Source organism: Grampus griseus (genome assembly GCF_964374135.1).
Source record: "Grampus griseus genome assembly, chromosome: 11".
In the NCBI taxonomy this organism is placed as follows: domain Eukaryota; kingdom Metazoa; phylum Chordata; class Mammalia; order Artiodactyla; family Delphinidae; genus Grampus; species Grampus griseus.
Window position 1 is genome coordinate 41,292,916 of NC_139005.1, and position 16,141 is coordinate 41,309,056.

At 45.9% G+C, this 16,141-nt stretch overlaps 1 protein-coding gene and 2 pseudogenes across 3 annotated transcripts in view; all 3 read right to left on the reverse strand.

Annotated features, from left to right (window-relative positions):
- The window catches only part of BIN2 (bridging integrator 2), a 33,460-nt gene extending 21,948 nt beyond the window's left edge, over positions 1-11,512 (reverse strand). Inside the window, exons 1-2 of the mRNA XM_082664980.1 lie at positions 11,399-11,512; positions 4,083-4,163 (exon numbers count right to left, since the gene is read on the reverse strand). Of these exons, the coding sequence (XP_082521106.1) occupies positions 4,083-4,163; positions 11,399-11,479 (162 nt within the window). The 5' untranslated portion in view covers positions 11,480-11,512. The remainder of the gene's footprint in view (positions 1-4,082; positions 4,164-11,398) is intronic.
- Positions 1,565-2,637, reverse strand: LOC309829348 (protein DBF4 homolog A-like; annotated as a pseudogene). The gene has a single exon. The product of its transcript is annotated as a protein DBF4 homolog A-like (transcript).
- Positions 2,637-3,290, reverse strand: LOC309829349 (protein DBF4 homolog A-like; annotated as a pseudogene). Its single transcript has one exon. The product of its transcript is annotated as a protein DBF4 homolog A-like (transcript).
- Positions 11,513-16,141: the final 4,629 nt, after the last annotated feature.

Sequence of the window (16,141 nt, forward strand, 5' to 3'; positions counted from 1 at the left end):
AGATGTTGCATTATTTCTCAAATGATCCTGATACAGTCAACTACTGAATTAGATTATAGCTAATATCCTTTTAATATAATTTTTTAAAAATAAATTTATTTATTTTTTGGCTGCATTGGGTCTTCGTTGCTGCACACGGGCTTTCTCTAGTTGTGGCGAGCAGGGGCTACTCTTTGTTGCATGCACGGGCTTCTCAATGCAGTGTCTTCTCTTATTGCAAAACATGGACCCTAGGCGCACAGGCTTCAGCAGTTGCAGCATGCGGGCTCAGTTGCTGTGGCACACGGGCTCAGTAGTTGTGGCTCGCGGGCTCTAGAAAGCAGCCTCGGTGGTTGTGGCACATGGGCTTAGCTGCTCCGCAGCATGTGGGATCTTCCCGGACCAGGGCTCGAACCCATGTCCCCCACATCAGCAGGTGGATTCTTAACCACTGCACCACCAGGGAAGTCCCTAATATAATTTTAAAGAATTATTTTCCATATAATTCTTACATCATACCGTAAAGAATCTGACTGGTCTTTGGCCCTGGCTTCTGAGAAGTAACTTATAAATCCTTGGCATTTTGTTATTCATGGTGGGCCTCTCAGATCATACCTGTGTCTATGCTAAACAAATGACTCAGGAATGGTGGCTGGTCAGGTGGGAAAGGTGAACCAAGTGATTAGAGGGTTGGGGCTTTCATACAGGTGATATCAGTATGACCTCCAGAAAGGAGGGAAGTTAGAGATTAAGTTCAATCACACGGCCTATGAATGATTCACTATGTAATGAAATCACAATAAAAACTCTAGACACCTGAAGTTCAGGTGAGCTTCCCTGATTGGTAATCCTACATCAACGTGCTGGGAAGGTGACGTGTCTTGAGAACACAGAAGCTTCATGGTTGGGATCCTCCCAGACCTCCCCTTGCGTGTCTCTTCATTTGGCTGGTCCTGATTTGTACCCTTTATAATAAAACTGTGATTAAGTAGAGCACTTTGCTGAGTTCTGAGAGTCATTCTAGTGAATTACGGAAGATGAGTGGTCTGTAGGAACCCCCACATTTGTAGCCAGTTTGTCAAAAGCGCAGGTGGCCTGGGAACTTTGGAGGTTTACAGATGGTGTCTGAAGTGAGGTAGTCTAGTGGCGGACTATGCCCTCAACCTGTGAAATTTGAACTAACTCTGGGTATTTAGTGTCAGAGTTGCGTCGCAACTGGATATTCATTTAAGTTAATAACTAACTCCCTTCTATTATAAAGAGGGGATCCAATTTCCAGGACTCATGTCAGAATTAAATGAGATAAATGGGATGCCTGGCACACAGAGGTGGAAAGTCAATATCCTAAACCTCTGTAATCCACTTCTTTGCCCCCCTTTTTAAAAAATGAGCCACAAGTTTATTCTATAATTTTTCTGTAACAGGTAATGAATTCTGCAGAAAAATGCAAACATCACCTTTATTGTTAATATTTACATTTGGTTCTGTAAACAAACTTGGCAAAAAAAAAATAAGAATTTTTATACAAATTTTAAAAATTTCAAGAATATGATCTTCATCACTTCTGAAAGCTATTTATTTTAAGTCAAAAGCCAGTAAATATACAGGTTGAAAGGGAAGAGAAAAACATTGACAACAGATTATTTGAATTTCCCTCTTCCCAGGTATCTAAAATATCACATATACCACTGTTTTCAGCATAGCCTGTGAAATCTAAAAATTCTGACTTCACTAGTCTGAAATAAGTTCAGTAGAGATTGTAGTGGTGAACTACAGATTGTTTTCTTCTTGCGTAGTAAGAAGTTCAGTTCTCTTCTTATCAAACTCCACATTTGGTTCCAGATTTTATTTTTCTTCCTTATAATATTTTCACTCTCCAGTGGATTTTACCAGAAGGTAAACTACCTGTATTCTTGATGTCACATTCACTAGGTTCCTAAGAGGACTCTGGAATGGAGTCTTTGCCTGAATTGTTAGATGTTCCTGTAAACTGTTTATTGCTAACAGACTAGAATCATGACCAAATACTGAATGAAGGTCCTTTTCCTTCAGATCCTGTGCTGGGAAATGCACAGCATCTGACTTTCGTTTTGGTTGAGATGCTCTTATCCATATTGAAATTAGAAATGTATATACATGTCTGTGGCCGACATGGATAGTGATCTACCCTTACTTCTAAGTCATTTTCATGTATAATTAATTTCTGTTCAGAAATGTCAGGAATGCATTCCTGCTCATTTTTATGTGGAGGTAGATGTGTAAAATTTTCTTTTATGTCATTATCGGCTGGATTTAAAATGGAACATTTATTAGATGTTGTCTCATCAAGCCCTCTCAATTCACTGGAAAAGTAGGGAATATGTTCTGAAATAAACACATTTTGTTCGGGTTCCTGGGTTTCTTTATACAGGAAACTCTGCTCAATCACTTGTACGTTATTTTCCCTGAAGTCTGAGATATATGTTGCGATTCTAGCTTTTCTTTATATTCAGGCTTTTTCAGGACAGTTGCAGTAATAGGAGAAATGGATCTAATACTGTATTTTATTCTTTCAGGCATGTCCCTTTCATATTCCACAAAATCAAAAACTAACTTAGATACAATACCATCAACAACTTGATAGTGATTACTCTGTGCAAAGTTTCTGTGCTGCTCACTTAGAATATGTGGCTCATATCTTCTACCTTTACAAAAGGCTTTTTGAGTCTACTTGTTCTTGCTTTTTGTGGACCAATACCTATTCTTTTCCCCACATCGTTTACAGAAGTGCTTGATTTCTTGAGTAAATACTTTCTTTCATTCAATGTAGCATCTAATGTCATCAATATGAAGAATTTTTACTCCCCATGACAAGGCATTTGATAATATACTATTTGAAGGAAAAAAATCATGGTCATTTCTAGCTTTTTCGACCACTAATTTTCCTCTGATCAAACACACTGAATCTGGAGACTCAAATGAACTTCCATCATGGCTAGAATAAGGTGAAGTGGTTTCTGCACTATACGCAAATTCAGGGCTTGGTACACGAGAAATTTGTCCTTTTTATTTGAAATAAGATAACTGATATCTTTACTGAGAAATTCTTGAACTCGCCGTCCCAGATCCTTAATGTCCTTTGGCAGTTTTTCAGATACAGTGACAGAAGGTAAGTCAATGTAAAATACTTTTCCCCAAAGTGGCTTACTTTTGGATTTTTCTGGTTTGTTATCAGTTTTCAGAGTTTAAAGATGGCTATTTTTTTCATTTTTGACATGAACTCCACCCTGGAAATGTCCTTTGCTGTAGATCCTCATGGCTCCGTAGTTCATGGCAGCCACCTGGCATTCATATGCTGGGTCTGGAGAGGGTGTCACGTCCAGCAGCTCTGGAAACACGGCTCTCCAAGGCCCGCTGACTGGCCAGCTGCCTCTCCCCTTTTGCAGGCCACCAACTGTTGTCCACTTCTTTTTTTTTTAATGTTACTATATATGAGTTATATATTTTTTCTTGTTCCAATTGCATGTGTACTATAGAATTTTCAGAGTTGGCTGCAGTGACCTGTTATCCACTTCTTAAAGTAAGTTTTCTACATAAAATTACCCATAACGTCCAGTGAAGACAGAAGGAACAGTGAGAACAGGAGGTTTGGGTGAGAATGACAGGTAAAAGATGGAGATATTGTTTTAGAATAAATGGCTTTGGTGAGGTAGATGCAGTGGACAAAGAGGCAACAAAACATGGGGCCACTGAGATGAGAAGACCCTTAGGGTGGGAGAGAGGCAGCCTAGGGAAGACAGTAAGCCAGAAACTAAGGTGACAGGGACTTGTTTTGATTTTGTCTAAGGACCTGGTGATGTCACTGTACCCTGGGGGAACCACCAAGAGAAAAGAAGAACACTCGTCTGTCCCCCTAAACCCAGAGTGAGCAGGAACAGGAAAGGTAATTTTCTGTGGTTCCCAGGAGAAGGATAAGCAGCAGGTCACCCTGTGGCCCTTACTCCTGGGGGGAGGATGGGTTACTAGGGATGCTTGCTGATTTGCAGAACCTGCTGTTCTTCTGCCAATCGGCCCTCATATCTTCTTTCTTCCTCCAAGCTTCCCTTTCCCACCCTCCAGATTACCTGTTGTTGGTAGAAGTTATTGGCATTTTGTTCAAACCGTTCATCTTTGGTTTCCACAGTTTTCCCCAACTTCTGCAGTACCTGGGGATATAAATCAGAGAGGTCCACACTGTTATACTCAAGTCTCTCTTAACTGTTGGCCTCATTTGACCCTGGCTTCTCTCAGAGTCTCAGGTGCAACTTAAGGGAGGTACTCATATCAGCCCAACAGAATTAGAAATATAGCATGTTGCTGAAAAATCAATCATGTTTTATGGTTCTTCTCAAATTGGGGTACTCCTGGGGATATGCAGCAGTGTACTAGGGGGTATATATAAAGACCAGAATAAATAAGGTATATGTTCCTGGAATGAAATTGTTATTTACAGTGGTTTTCGGCATGGGGGAGAGTATTATATTAAAACAAGAATTAATTAGAAGAATGTAAAATGTGCATGGCTTTTAAAGATAAAACATGAGGCTTGAAGACATTTTTTTACTTGAGAGACCCTCTTCCAGCCATAGCAGCAGATTCCTTTAGATAGATGAGGTCAGAGAGGCGAGCAGGAGACTCTCTTCTTCTGAAGGCCCTTGTGGAAAACTTTGAGAAGCCCTGATATAATGCATTTGAAACTCAGCTAGAAGTGAGGGCTGTCCATATTGATCTCCTCTCCCCTGGGACCGGGAGAGCCAACCATCATACTGATCTGAGTGCTCATGCAAAGGACATGGAAATGAGAAAGGCACAGCTCCTGTTCTCATAGGGGACACTCACTTCTAACAAGGAAGACCCTGACTCTTGTATCTGTAACCCCATTTTGGAAGGAGGCACCACCATCCCCCAGACCCAAGTCAGAATCAGGAGCTGCCCTCAACTACTTCTCTCACTTCCTTCATGGAATCCCTCACCATCTGGAAACCATCCCATGATTTCCCGTCTCACTGCCACAGCTTTAGTCCAGGCCTTCACTGTTTTCCACCTGGCCTGGTCTATCATGCTGCTGCTTAAAGCCTTCTGATGATTCTCCAGTCATCTGCTCAACAGATTTTTATTAAATGCCCAATATGGGACTTCCCTGGTGGCACAGGGGTTAAGAATCCACCTGCCAACGCAGGGGACACGGGTTTGATCCCTGGTCCGGGAAGATCCCACATGTCGCAGAGCAACTAAAGCCTGCGCGCCCTAGAGCCCATGCTCCGCAACAAGAGAAGCCACCGCAATGAGAATCCTGCACGCTGCGATGAAGAGTAGCCCCCGCTCGCCGCAACTAGGGAAAGCCCATGCGTAGCAACGAAGACTCAACGCAGCCAAAAAAAAGTATCTACAAGTTATAGTTCTAACTCTAGCATACATATGGGTCTCAATGATCTGACCCTTCATTGAGCCTCAGCTCTCAGCATTCCTTCTTCCTACCAGTCTCTCTCTCTCACACTTCTTTAGTTTTCTAATAAGCCATACTGTTGCTTGCTGTAGATGCTGTTATTTACAGTGGTTTTCAGCATGGGGGAGAGTATTATATTAAATAAACCCATAACCCAATGCCCTCTTTCCAGAATGCTCTTCCTCACCGTATCGTCAGCCAACTATCTAAAAAGACCTAATTCATACTCTATATCCTTTGTGACACTTAATCACATCTACTTTATCCCATTAATCAAGCTAAATGGCTCCCTCCTAAGCAGTTACAACTTCTGTACCTGTATACACTTTTGTTACTGGTTTTTGTTTTTGTTTTTTTGTTTCTTTTGGCCATGTTGCACTGCTTGCTGTGTATTTTAGTTCCCCAACCAGGGACTGAACTCGGGCCCCAAAAGTGAAAGCGCTGAGTCCTAACCACTGGACCACCAGAGAATTCCCCTATTACTATTTTATTATTTGCATTTATCTATGTCTCCTTCTAAACTGTGAGCTCCTTGAGGATTGGGCACTTGCCTTATCTGTATTTCTCAGTATCCAGCAAATAGATACTTAATACTTACAACAGGAAGGAGAGTGAGACTGATACAGGAGGGAACCAATGGACTGGGCCTTGAATTAAGATTTTGCTAGGGACTTACCCGGTGGTGCAGTGGATAAGACTGCGCTCCCAATGCAGGGGGCCAGGGTTCGATCCCTGTTCAGGGAACTAGATCCCACATGCATGCCGCAACTAAGAGTTTGCATGCCACAACTAAGGAACCTGTGTGCCACAACTAAGGGGCCTGCAATGCTGCAACTAAGGAGCAGGCAAGCCGCAACCAAGGAGCCCGTCTGCTGCAACTAAGAGCTGGTGCAACCAAATAAATAAATAAATATTAAAAAAAAAAGATTTTGCTAGACTGAAATAAAGTAAAAAGGGTGAGGATAGAAAGAGGATTTCAGGGCTTCCCTGGTGGCACAGTGGATGAGAGTCCGCCTGCCGATGGAGGGGACACGGGTTCGTGCCCCGGTCCGGGAGGATCCCGCGTGCCGCGGAGCGGCTGGGCCCGCGACCCATGGCCGCTGAGCCTGCGCGTCCGGAGCTTGTGCTCCGCAACGGGAGAGAGGCCACTACAGCTAGAGGCCCGCGTACCGCAAAAAAAAAAAAAAAAACCAAAAAAAAAAAAAAAAAAAAAGAAAGAGGATTTCAGGCAAAGATAACATCAGCAAAGTCACAGGAGTATGCAAATTCATGGCAGTTTCATGAGATGGTTCAGCATGACTGGTTTAGGGTGTGTTATGGGGAGTGATGGGTAAGGAAACTAGAAAGGGAGATTGGAGTCTCATTGCGAAGGGCTCTGAATCTTATGGAAGAGCGCCCAGGTCTTGGGCGTGAGACCGGCTCTATGTAGACTCTGACTAAGGTGTCTCCATTCTTAATCCTGGAGCTAACATCTCTCACTTCTGGAGCTCTCTCTATGGTGGTTAAGCTCAAGGTTACTGGAGTGAGACAGATATATGGCTTTTCCACTTACTGGCTATAAGCCTTTGGGCAAATCACTTCAACTCTAGAGCCTCAGTTTACAGAACTCCCTTTCCCCCACTAAGATAATAATATCTCCTGGAGTTGTTGGGAGAATTAAATGATATTATACACATAAATTGCTTTCACAGTGCTGCCCTATGGTGAGCACTTAATACAAATATTATCATTGTGTCTAGTTCCACTCCCTTCCCTATAAATACCTGTCTTTATTTCCTTTTCAGTTTAGCCATATGTGTTTGTCTGTGTCTCTCTACTCCACCTCACTTGACAGCCGGCCCTGGGTGTGCAGAGTCGCTCATCTTCCCAGGCTCCACCCTCTGCCCCCAACCAAACACTGTCCTCTACCAGAAAGTTGCAACACCACCTTGTTTAGTGGTAATGGCAGCTCTCACTTCCTTCCTGCCACCCCTCCCTTCCTTTGACTGGGGCTTGGTTCTTCTGCTGGGGGTGCGGGGAGGGGTGCTGAAAGGAGAGAGGTGTCAATTCAGTCTAGAGTCAATGTGGCACACCCTGGAGCAGACCAATATCCCCAAACCCCAAAAGGGTCAAGGCAAAAAGGCTTGGAGGGTGTGGGAGTGTGTGTGTTGAGGGAACACTCCCACCTTCAACTCTGAAACTGAAAAGATGAGTATGATCACCCTGAAAACATAACCCAATGCCCTGGGCCCAAAGTATTTGTTGCCTTAAGCAAGAGGGCCATGTGTCAGGGCACCTACACTATGTTGTAGATGTTCCTCCTCAACTAGAGTTCCTTGAGGAAGGAGGATGTAGGGATGCTCTACAGATGTCTGTTGAAAGACTTAATAATTCTACCTTTGGATTATTTACTAATGAAAGCTCATATAATGTCAATCCTTAAAGTCCTGCACTGAGAATTTCACCCCAGTTTGCCTGGCCTAGCAGATGAGAAGTTAGAATACAGATTATTTAAAGAGAAAGAGCAGGGACAAGAGAGAAAGTAAATGTGGCAAAATGTTAACACTTGGTGAAACAGGTGAAGAATATTCCAGTGTTCATTGACCTATTTTAATTTTTGTGTAGGTTGGGGTGGAAGTATAGAGCTTAAAAAAGAAATCACTGCAGACATGTTTTATATTTTAGTTAATTCTGTCAATTGGAGTAATTTGAAGAGGGGTTGGATATTAGACATTATGGAATTTTGTTAGAAAATTTTTTCTTAGATGTGATAATACTGTAGTTATGTAAAAAACCCTTATTTTCAAGATATATTCTAAAGTAGGCTCTCCTTAATATGGCCCTAATATATTTTCCAGCCTTTTCTCCCACCACTCCCTGAGCTCCAGCTCAGCTGCATTTTTCCCTATTCCGCCTAAAAGGATTTCCAGATTCCACACCTTGCTCATGCTGGCATTCCCCAGCTGGACTGCTCTCTCACCACTTGCCTGAGGAACTACTAATCAGCCATAATTCCTATCTCAAATTCAGCCTTCACTACAAAACCTTCCTCTATTCTCAATTCTTCTGCCCTCTCAATTTCCCACAGACAAGCAGATCTCTCAGGTCACTTATTTTACTTTAAACAAACAAACAAACAACAACAAAGAAAACCCCAACTAGACTGTAAGCTTCTAGCAGGCAAGAATGCCTCTTGCTTATCTCTAAATTCCCTCCCGGGGTCCAGCCCAGTATCTCGGACAGAGGAGTTTTTCTTTAAATATTGCTGATTGAACCCTCTGGGATACAAGCTGAGTAAAAGTCAACAGATGAAAAGACCAACAAAGGAGTGGTAAACAATGAATGCCCTTTCTTGGGGGAGATCTGAGAAGTCTGCCACAGAGAAATCACAAACAGATGGTGAAAGTATTAGTTTGAAACGTGAAGATGTATCATACTGTAAAAACACAATAAAGCCAGACTCCTGTTGAGTCTGAGTAGGAACTGGAAAATAAAACAAGAATGCTTCATCTCCATTGTGTTTAACAGTCCCCAGACCTTCACTCCTAGGTTTGCTCCTTCGAGATCAGCAGGAAGTGGGCAGGCACAGGAGGAAGTGGGGAGACACAGATGTTAGAGTGGTTTTTCAGGAAACTTGTAAAGAGAGCAGCCTGCGATTGGGATCCTAAGGCAGGACACCTGAGTTTCAGTGATAATTCTGCCACTTGCCAATCTCTTTTGAGACTCATTTCCTCATTTCTAAAGTGGGGATACTAATAGCATGCTTAAAGAGTTGAAAAGATGAAGTGAGATCATATCACAAGAATGTGGGCTCCATAAAGGGAGATATCACGTCCTTCTTATATTCCTGTGCTTTGTCCATAGCAGGCACTTGATATTTGACACATTAGTTGTTACATATTACTCAGATGATTACAGTCAACTGCCTATAGTAAAACTGCAGTGTCCCAGTGAGTCCTTTCTTTTGACGATAACATTCTCCCTCTTTATCTTGCCTTCAATAACTTCCCAAGACTCAAAAACTCTGGCAGGCTGAGCTGAGCTCTTTCTCCCAAACCTAGGCCATTCCCAATCTATCCAGGCAACATCCACTACCCCTAGGGTGCCAGCGGTACAGCTCGAAGTTCAATGTCTGCCTTTGTGTCTAAGTCTGGGTTCAGAGTATCTCTTTGTTTTCTGCAACAACCTGGGAGTTCCTCAGGGCAGATTTGAGTTTGCTCCTCTCTCTGCCTTCTCAGGGTTCAGACTAGGAAGAAAGAACAGGGTGTACCTGGGCAGCTGGTTCTCTTTTTGGGAAATACTTGACTCTGAGGTTTGAGGCGCCCTCTCCCCTTCTCACTTTGGTGTCCTCACCAAACTGAGTTTCCAAATCACTGAACATCAATTCTCATTTTACAGAGGCAGAATCTGAAGCTCAGAGCAGGGATGTTATTTACCTGAGGCTTCGGAGCCCATGCTAAAAAAGGAAAGAAATCTTAAAGCAAGGGCGTAGTGTTGATAGGCTAGATGAGGACAGGTGAAAGCGTGAGGTAAAATCAATTGCTGTGTCTTTTAAACATAACTATTATCCACGAGTTTTTGGTCTTCGGCGATTTCTTTTTGTTTTTCCAACCCATAGAGTAGCTGGCCTTCTCTTCTCTAGTACCTCCTTTTCCTCCACAAACCACTTCTAACTACACCTTCCCACAGGCTCTGATCACTATCAGATTTGTAACTAGACAGCCTTTGGAGAGACTGAAACCATGATCAAGGTGAAGTTAGGGTAAAGTAACAAAGTCTAGCCACACAAAAATCTTTTCCTTTTCCTCTGCTCTTTCACATGACCCCAGCTTCCTCAGACAAAGACCGGGGGACAAAACACACACATTCCCCCTACCCTTCCACTGTGAGTCTCTTAAACATAGGCACTACATCTATATTCCATCAATTCTGTTGATAATCCCACTTGGGAGAGCTGGCTGCCTTTAATCCTTCCCAGCACTCAAGCTAGTGCTCCTCTTTTGGAAGATGATACAAATATTTAAATTCTTAAGCATATGGTGTTCATTCAAATGCTTCTAAGACCACAAAGTCTTAGAAAACCAAAATTCTCTCCCAGGTCCTTATCGCTCTCTCCCTCTGGTTTTTCTTCTAGCCTATTCATTTACCCCTACCATCTCACCTACCAGAGTGTTGGTGGGTGGAGAGCAGGGGTTCAGGCTAGAAGCAAAGAAAATACTCTGAACGGGTAGAAACAGTAATGCCACTGAAGTGTGTGGAGCAGCGTCCACACCGTCTCTGTAGGTGGGCAAGTTATAGACGGACGTACAGACAGCCTACCTAGATGGAGCAGGGCCACCCACCGCTACCCGAGGATACAATGCAAAAAGAAGTGCTCTTTCCCCACCCTGAACAGGGTACTCTCCAACGCCAAAGCGAGGCCCAGGAAGCAGATACGGGCTTCTGCTTGCATCAGCTTAAGCAACACCCCGCGGCCAGGCCGGGTCAGGTACAGAGCGAATTGGGCAGAATTCCTCTAGTCCTCCTGGCCTCCCGGTCCCAGCTAACGGGTGATGCTCGCTGGCAGGCCAGCTGGTCAGTACTGTCTTATGACTCTGGGAAATGACCCTCTTTGAACCTTCAATTTCATCATCTGTAAAAAATACCACCTTCGCTGGGTTGCGAGGCCAAAATTTGCTACACAGCAGTCACCAACGTTAGTTCCTTTCTTTCCCCTTTTCTGGGTCAGCTTGGGCGTTGTTTAAGGTTCCTGAGAGAGGCCGTGGGAAGCGTCTCCCAGCTTCCCCCATCCCTGCCCAAGACCAGGCAAGGCTCTGCTTTCTCTCAAATCTGCCTGTTTCAATGGAAACCCAGTCCCCGCTCGTGTTTCCCGAGGTCAATCGGATACCCCTGAGGGCGGCCCAGCCTCCCGGCCCCGAGCGCCCTGCACGCCCTGGTCGCCCCGTGGAGCCTCGGCCTCGGCTCCCGGCTGCCTACCTTCTCCTGGGCTCTGCTGAACTTCTTCTGCACCTGCTTGGCGAAGAGGCCGGCGGCGCCGCTCGCCCTGCCCTCGGCCATCCTGCCAGCTCCCCAGGGGCAGCAGGCCCTGGCCCGGAGCCCTGTGGTTTTCTCTGGGCCCCTGAGGAGGAAGCGAGGTTCCCGGCATGCCTCGCATCCGGTCGGGCGGGCGGGCCTCGCGACGCACACCCCGCCCCGCCGCCGCCGCCTCGGGCTCACCCTGGGCTGCCCGAGGCTGCCTGAGGCCCAGGGCGCCCGGCCCTCACGGAGGCCCTTGCAAGGCCCACTCGAGGCCCAGCCGGTGGCGCCCCGGGGCCCTACCCCGAAGCCCGTCCGGCTCCCGGGTGAGGCCCGGGGAGGGGCCAATGGGGCACCTGTGGGGCTCAGGCGGGGGCTGGGCCTGCGCCTGTTCCCAGGAGGCGGGAAAGGCGGGCCTGCCCTCAGGCGGCGCTCCAAACCCTCCGGCCCTGAGGTAGAGGAACACCAGCCCCGTTGAAGAGTTTGCAAACGTGCGCCAAGACTCAGTGTTCCCCGAGAGCCAAATTAGCTGTAACCGATTAGCGGCAGTGTGTGTGTGGGGGGGATAACTGAAACAAGGGGGTAGAAAATACTGCGATTTCCACTCAGCAAGAGGGTTGTATAAGGGACTTCTCTGGTGGCGCAGTGGTTGAGAGTCCGCCTGCCAAAGCAGGGGACACGGGTTCGAGCCCGTGTTTGAGCCCTGGACCGGGAAGATCCCACATGCTGCGGAGCAACTAAACCCGTGCGCCACAACTACTGAGCCTGCTCTCTAGAGCTGGTGAGCCACAACTACTGAGCCCCATGTGCCACAACTACTGAAGCCCGTGCGCCACAGCAAGAGAAGGCACCGCAATGAGAAGCCCATGCACCGCAAGGAAGAGTAGACCCCGCTCAATGCTCTAGAGAAAGCCTGAGCGCAGCAATGAAGACCCAACACAGCCAAAAATAAATAAATAAATAAAAAGAATGTTGTATGGGAAAACGGGTTTGACTTACATGGGTGTGTGTACTGGGTCACCAAGTAAAGTTTCTTACTCCGGGGTGCAGTTTTTAAAGATGGAAACCCTCTACCAGAGAGGAGGTTGGCGCTGTCAACTGAAAAAAAAAAAAAAAAAAAAAACACAATCTAAAAGTTGAGAATTACGTTTTATTTGGCAGACAAAACCGAGGACTTAAGCGTGGGACACGGTCTCTCAAGTAGCTCTGAGAGACTGCCGGGAAGAGGTAAGGGAGGAGCCAGGGTATATAGGAGTTCTTGCAACAAAGACCAGGTTGTCAGAACATCAAAAGATTATGGTTAATTAAAGAAAACCAGATATCTCAAGTTAAGGAATTTGGCACTTTTCTATTTGTGGGAAGATGCAAGAGTCTGGGCTCACTGAAATCACTCCTTTGATATGCACCTCAGCTATCTGGGGCCAGTACGCTGTGTTTTCTCATCCTGAGTCTCCTCAGGGTAAACTGTTGGGGCTGGGGTGGCTTCAGTGGCTGATGGCTTGATGGTCAGCATCCTGTTTCTATCCTGAGTTCCCTCAGGGCTCACCACTGGGGGAGGGGGTGCTGTAGTGTGATGGCTTGATGGCTGCAACATCCTTTGTTTACTGATACGGCAGGCAACATTCTTTCACTCGCAGCTCTAAACCTAGATCTGGTAGGGGTAGGCTGAGCAAAGGGGACAGAACTCCACATCTGGACCTGAAAGGGAGGAACAACTGAGCTAGAAGTAGAAACAAGGATGCTTAGGAAAGGAGAGGACCTTTATTGAAAAAAGGCTGAGGATGAAGGTATGGAAGCCTGTGCTGGGAGTGGGGAGCAGATTTTTCTAGCTGGAGGAACTAGTACAGTGTACTAGATGGAGAGAGGATATCAATTGTGTAACTTGGGATGGGACTGCTCAGATTATAACAGTTTCTTCTCTAGGTAGTAGGTCTCCAAATGAGTTACTCCCTGGGACTTCCCTGGTGGCACAGTGGTTAAGAATCCCACTGCCAATGCAGGGGACGGGTTCGAGCCCTGATCCGGGAAGATCCCACGTGTCGCGGAGCAACTAAGCCCATACGCCACAACCACTGAGCCCATGCCACAACTACTGAAGCCCACACACCACAACAAGAGAAGCCACCGCAATGAGAAGCCTGCGCGCCGCAACGAAGAGTAGCCCCTGCTCGCTGCAACTAGAGAAAGCCTGCATGCAGCAACGAAGACCCAAAGCAGCCAAAAATAAATTAATTAATTAATTAAAATAAAACTCAATTTCTAATGCAGAGAGGACCACATTTAAAAAAAAAGAAAGAAAGAAAAGAAAAGAAAGTAACTCCCTGACATGTTTGAGGGGATAGCTGGGAATTAGGACTCTGGGTTTGGAGGAGCTGCTCACTCAAGGATTTTATAGTACAAGTAAAATGCCCCGAAAGAAAGGAAGAGGGACAAAATACACTTCCTAAGGACTGGCGAGGGAAGCTGGAGGTCTGAGACAAAATTGGAGGGCCTTCTCTGCTATTGTTTTTCAGGTCATTCCCCCAAAAAGGCATATTGCACTCAGGGTCAACCATGTGACAGGCATTGCTGAGTGTTGGGGAAGCCAAGAATAAATTTTAAAAATGTGATCCCTGGGCTTTCCTGGTGGCGCAGTGGTTGGGAGTCTGCCTGCCAATGCAGGGGTCACGGGTTCGTGCCCTGGTCTGGGAAGAGCCCACATGCCGCGGAGCGGCTGGGCCCGTGAGCCATGGCCGCTGAGCCTGCGCGTCCGGAGCCTGTGCTCTGCAACGAGGGAGGCCACAACAGTGAGAAGCCCACGTACCGCAAATAAATAAATAAATAAATAAAATGTGATCCCTGACTTCAAGATGCTTAATGTCTGGAAGTTGAGGTAGGTTGTTAATCAGATGTTTATAATGTTATGTGCTTAATTCATTTCTAGAAATGGATACAAAAATTTCAGGTAATAGGTCATTAGGGTTTATTCTGTTATAACGCTAGCTGTGGGGATGGTCTAGAAGAGGCAAAGTGAAGAAAATGGAAGGACTTCACGGTGGGTGGGGAGAAGTGGGGGCAAGTGGCAGGACTGTGGTGCTGTGGGAACACTGAGGAGAGATGGCGATGACAACAGGTGTGTCACTAGCAGAAGGAGGCTGATACCTGGGTCACTGTCAGGAATCCTCAGCAGTGCAGCCCAGCCACTGCTTCCTAAGAAACCGTCTTCAGTGCCAATCCCTTGGGAACTGAAATTGGCCGTCACCAAATCATATAGTATTATTAGAGCAGGAAACATCTTTAGAAGTTAACTAGGTAGGGAAACTGAGTAACAGAAAGGGCTGGTGACTTGCCCAAGGTTACCCAGTTCCTCAGTGGCAGTGAATTGTGAGTTGGGAATAAAGGTGTCCTGTCTAGCCCAGCTTCTTTTGGTGTATACACCGTTCTAGAGGCCTCTGCTGACACAGCAGCCTATAAATTGCAAGACTGGTCTTAGCCAGTTTCTCCTGCTGTAATGTTAACTCTCCCGGTACCTCTTGTCTGGTCCTCAGCGATCACTATGAAAAGCTACTTGTCACCCTCTTAGCCTTCTCCTTTCAGTTCCTTCTTCACTCTATCACAGGCCACTCTAACAGACTGAGCCCTGGCCAGGATAGGACAGAATTATCAGCTTCCCAGTTCTCTGTGGTTTATAGAACCCCGGATCTGTTGCTTATTTTTGTCCAGCCTTGAAGTGCTGACTCATACTTAGTTTGAGACCACATATTATTTTCCCCTCAACCCTTTCCTTTCTTTGTTCCTTATCTTCTTTTCTCCTTTTTTCTATTCTTTCCTCTCTGTCTCCTTTCTAATTTGTCACTTACGTTGTCTGCTGGCATCTGACCTACCACCTAATCCTGTATTCCTATCTTTAGTGTATCCTTGTAGTTGCCATGACTCAGAACCTTGGGGTGAACACTGTTCTAGGCACTGAAGGGAGAAACAAAAGAAGGACAAGCCTACAGTCTACTTGGGAGAGTCAGGGCACATTTCGTCACTCAGGAACATTTTAAAGCCCTCTGTGCCTTTGACTATAGCAAATATGTTTGGGAGGAGGGACAGATGGGCAGATTAATGGATGAGTAGGTCCTAACATAATCCAAAAAGGACAATGTAAGACCACTCTCACTTGGCTTAGTTTGTGAACTGATAGAGATGGCAGCAAATGGAAGAACGAGCCCAGAAATGTGGTGAAATCCAACTCAGGCCCTGTAACTGCATTTCCACTAGAGGGCTTAATTACAAATAAAAAGACACAGGGGGCTTCCCTGATGGCGCAGTGGTTGGGAGTCCGCCTGCTGATGCAGGGGACATGGGTTCGTGCCCCGGTCCGGGAGGATCCCACATGCTGTGGGGCGGCTGGGCCCGTGAGCCATGGCTGCTGAGCCTGTGCATCCGGAGCCTGTGCTCCGCAACGGGAGAGGCCACAACAGTGAGAGGCCCGCGTACTGCAAAAAAAAAAAAAGACACAGGGTAATATATATATTCAATTTTATTTGCATTTCTGCATCTGGCTCAGTAGTCTGTTAGAATGGTTTTTCCTGGATGGCCTCAAGTCCTGCTGTGGATCTAAGAATCATCTTGGGAAGGCCGTTGGACCCAAGAAAATGTTCAGTTGTTGGCAGTGACCTGAACGAAAAACCGGTTATATCCAGTCAGTAACTTCTGCCCACCTCCTTTCTTTTCCCT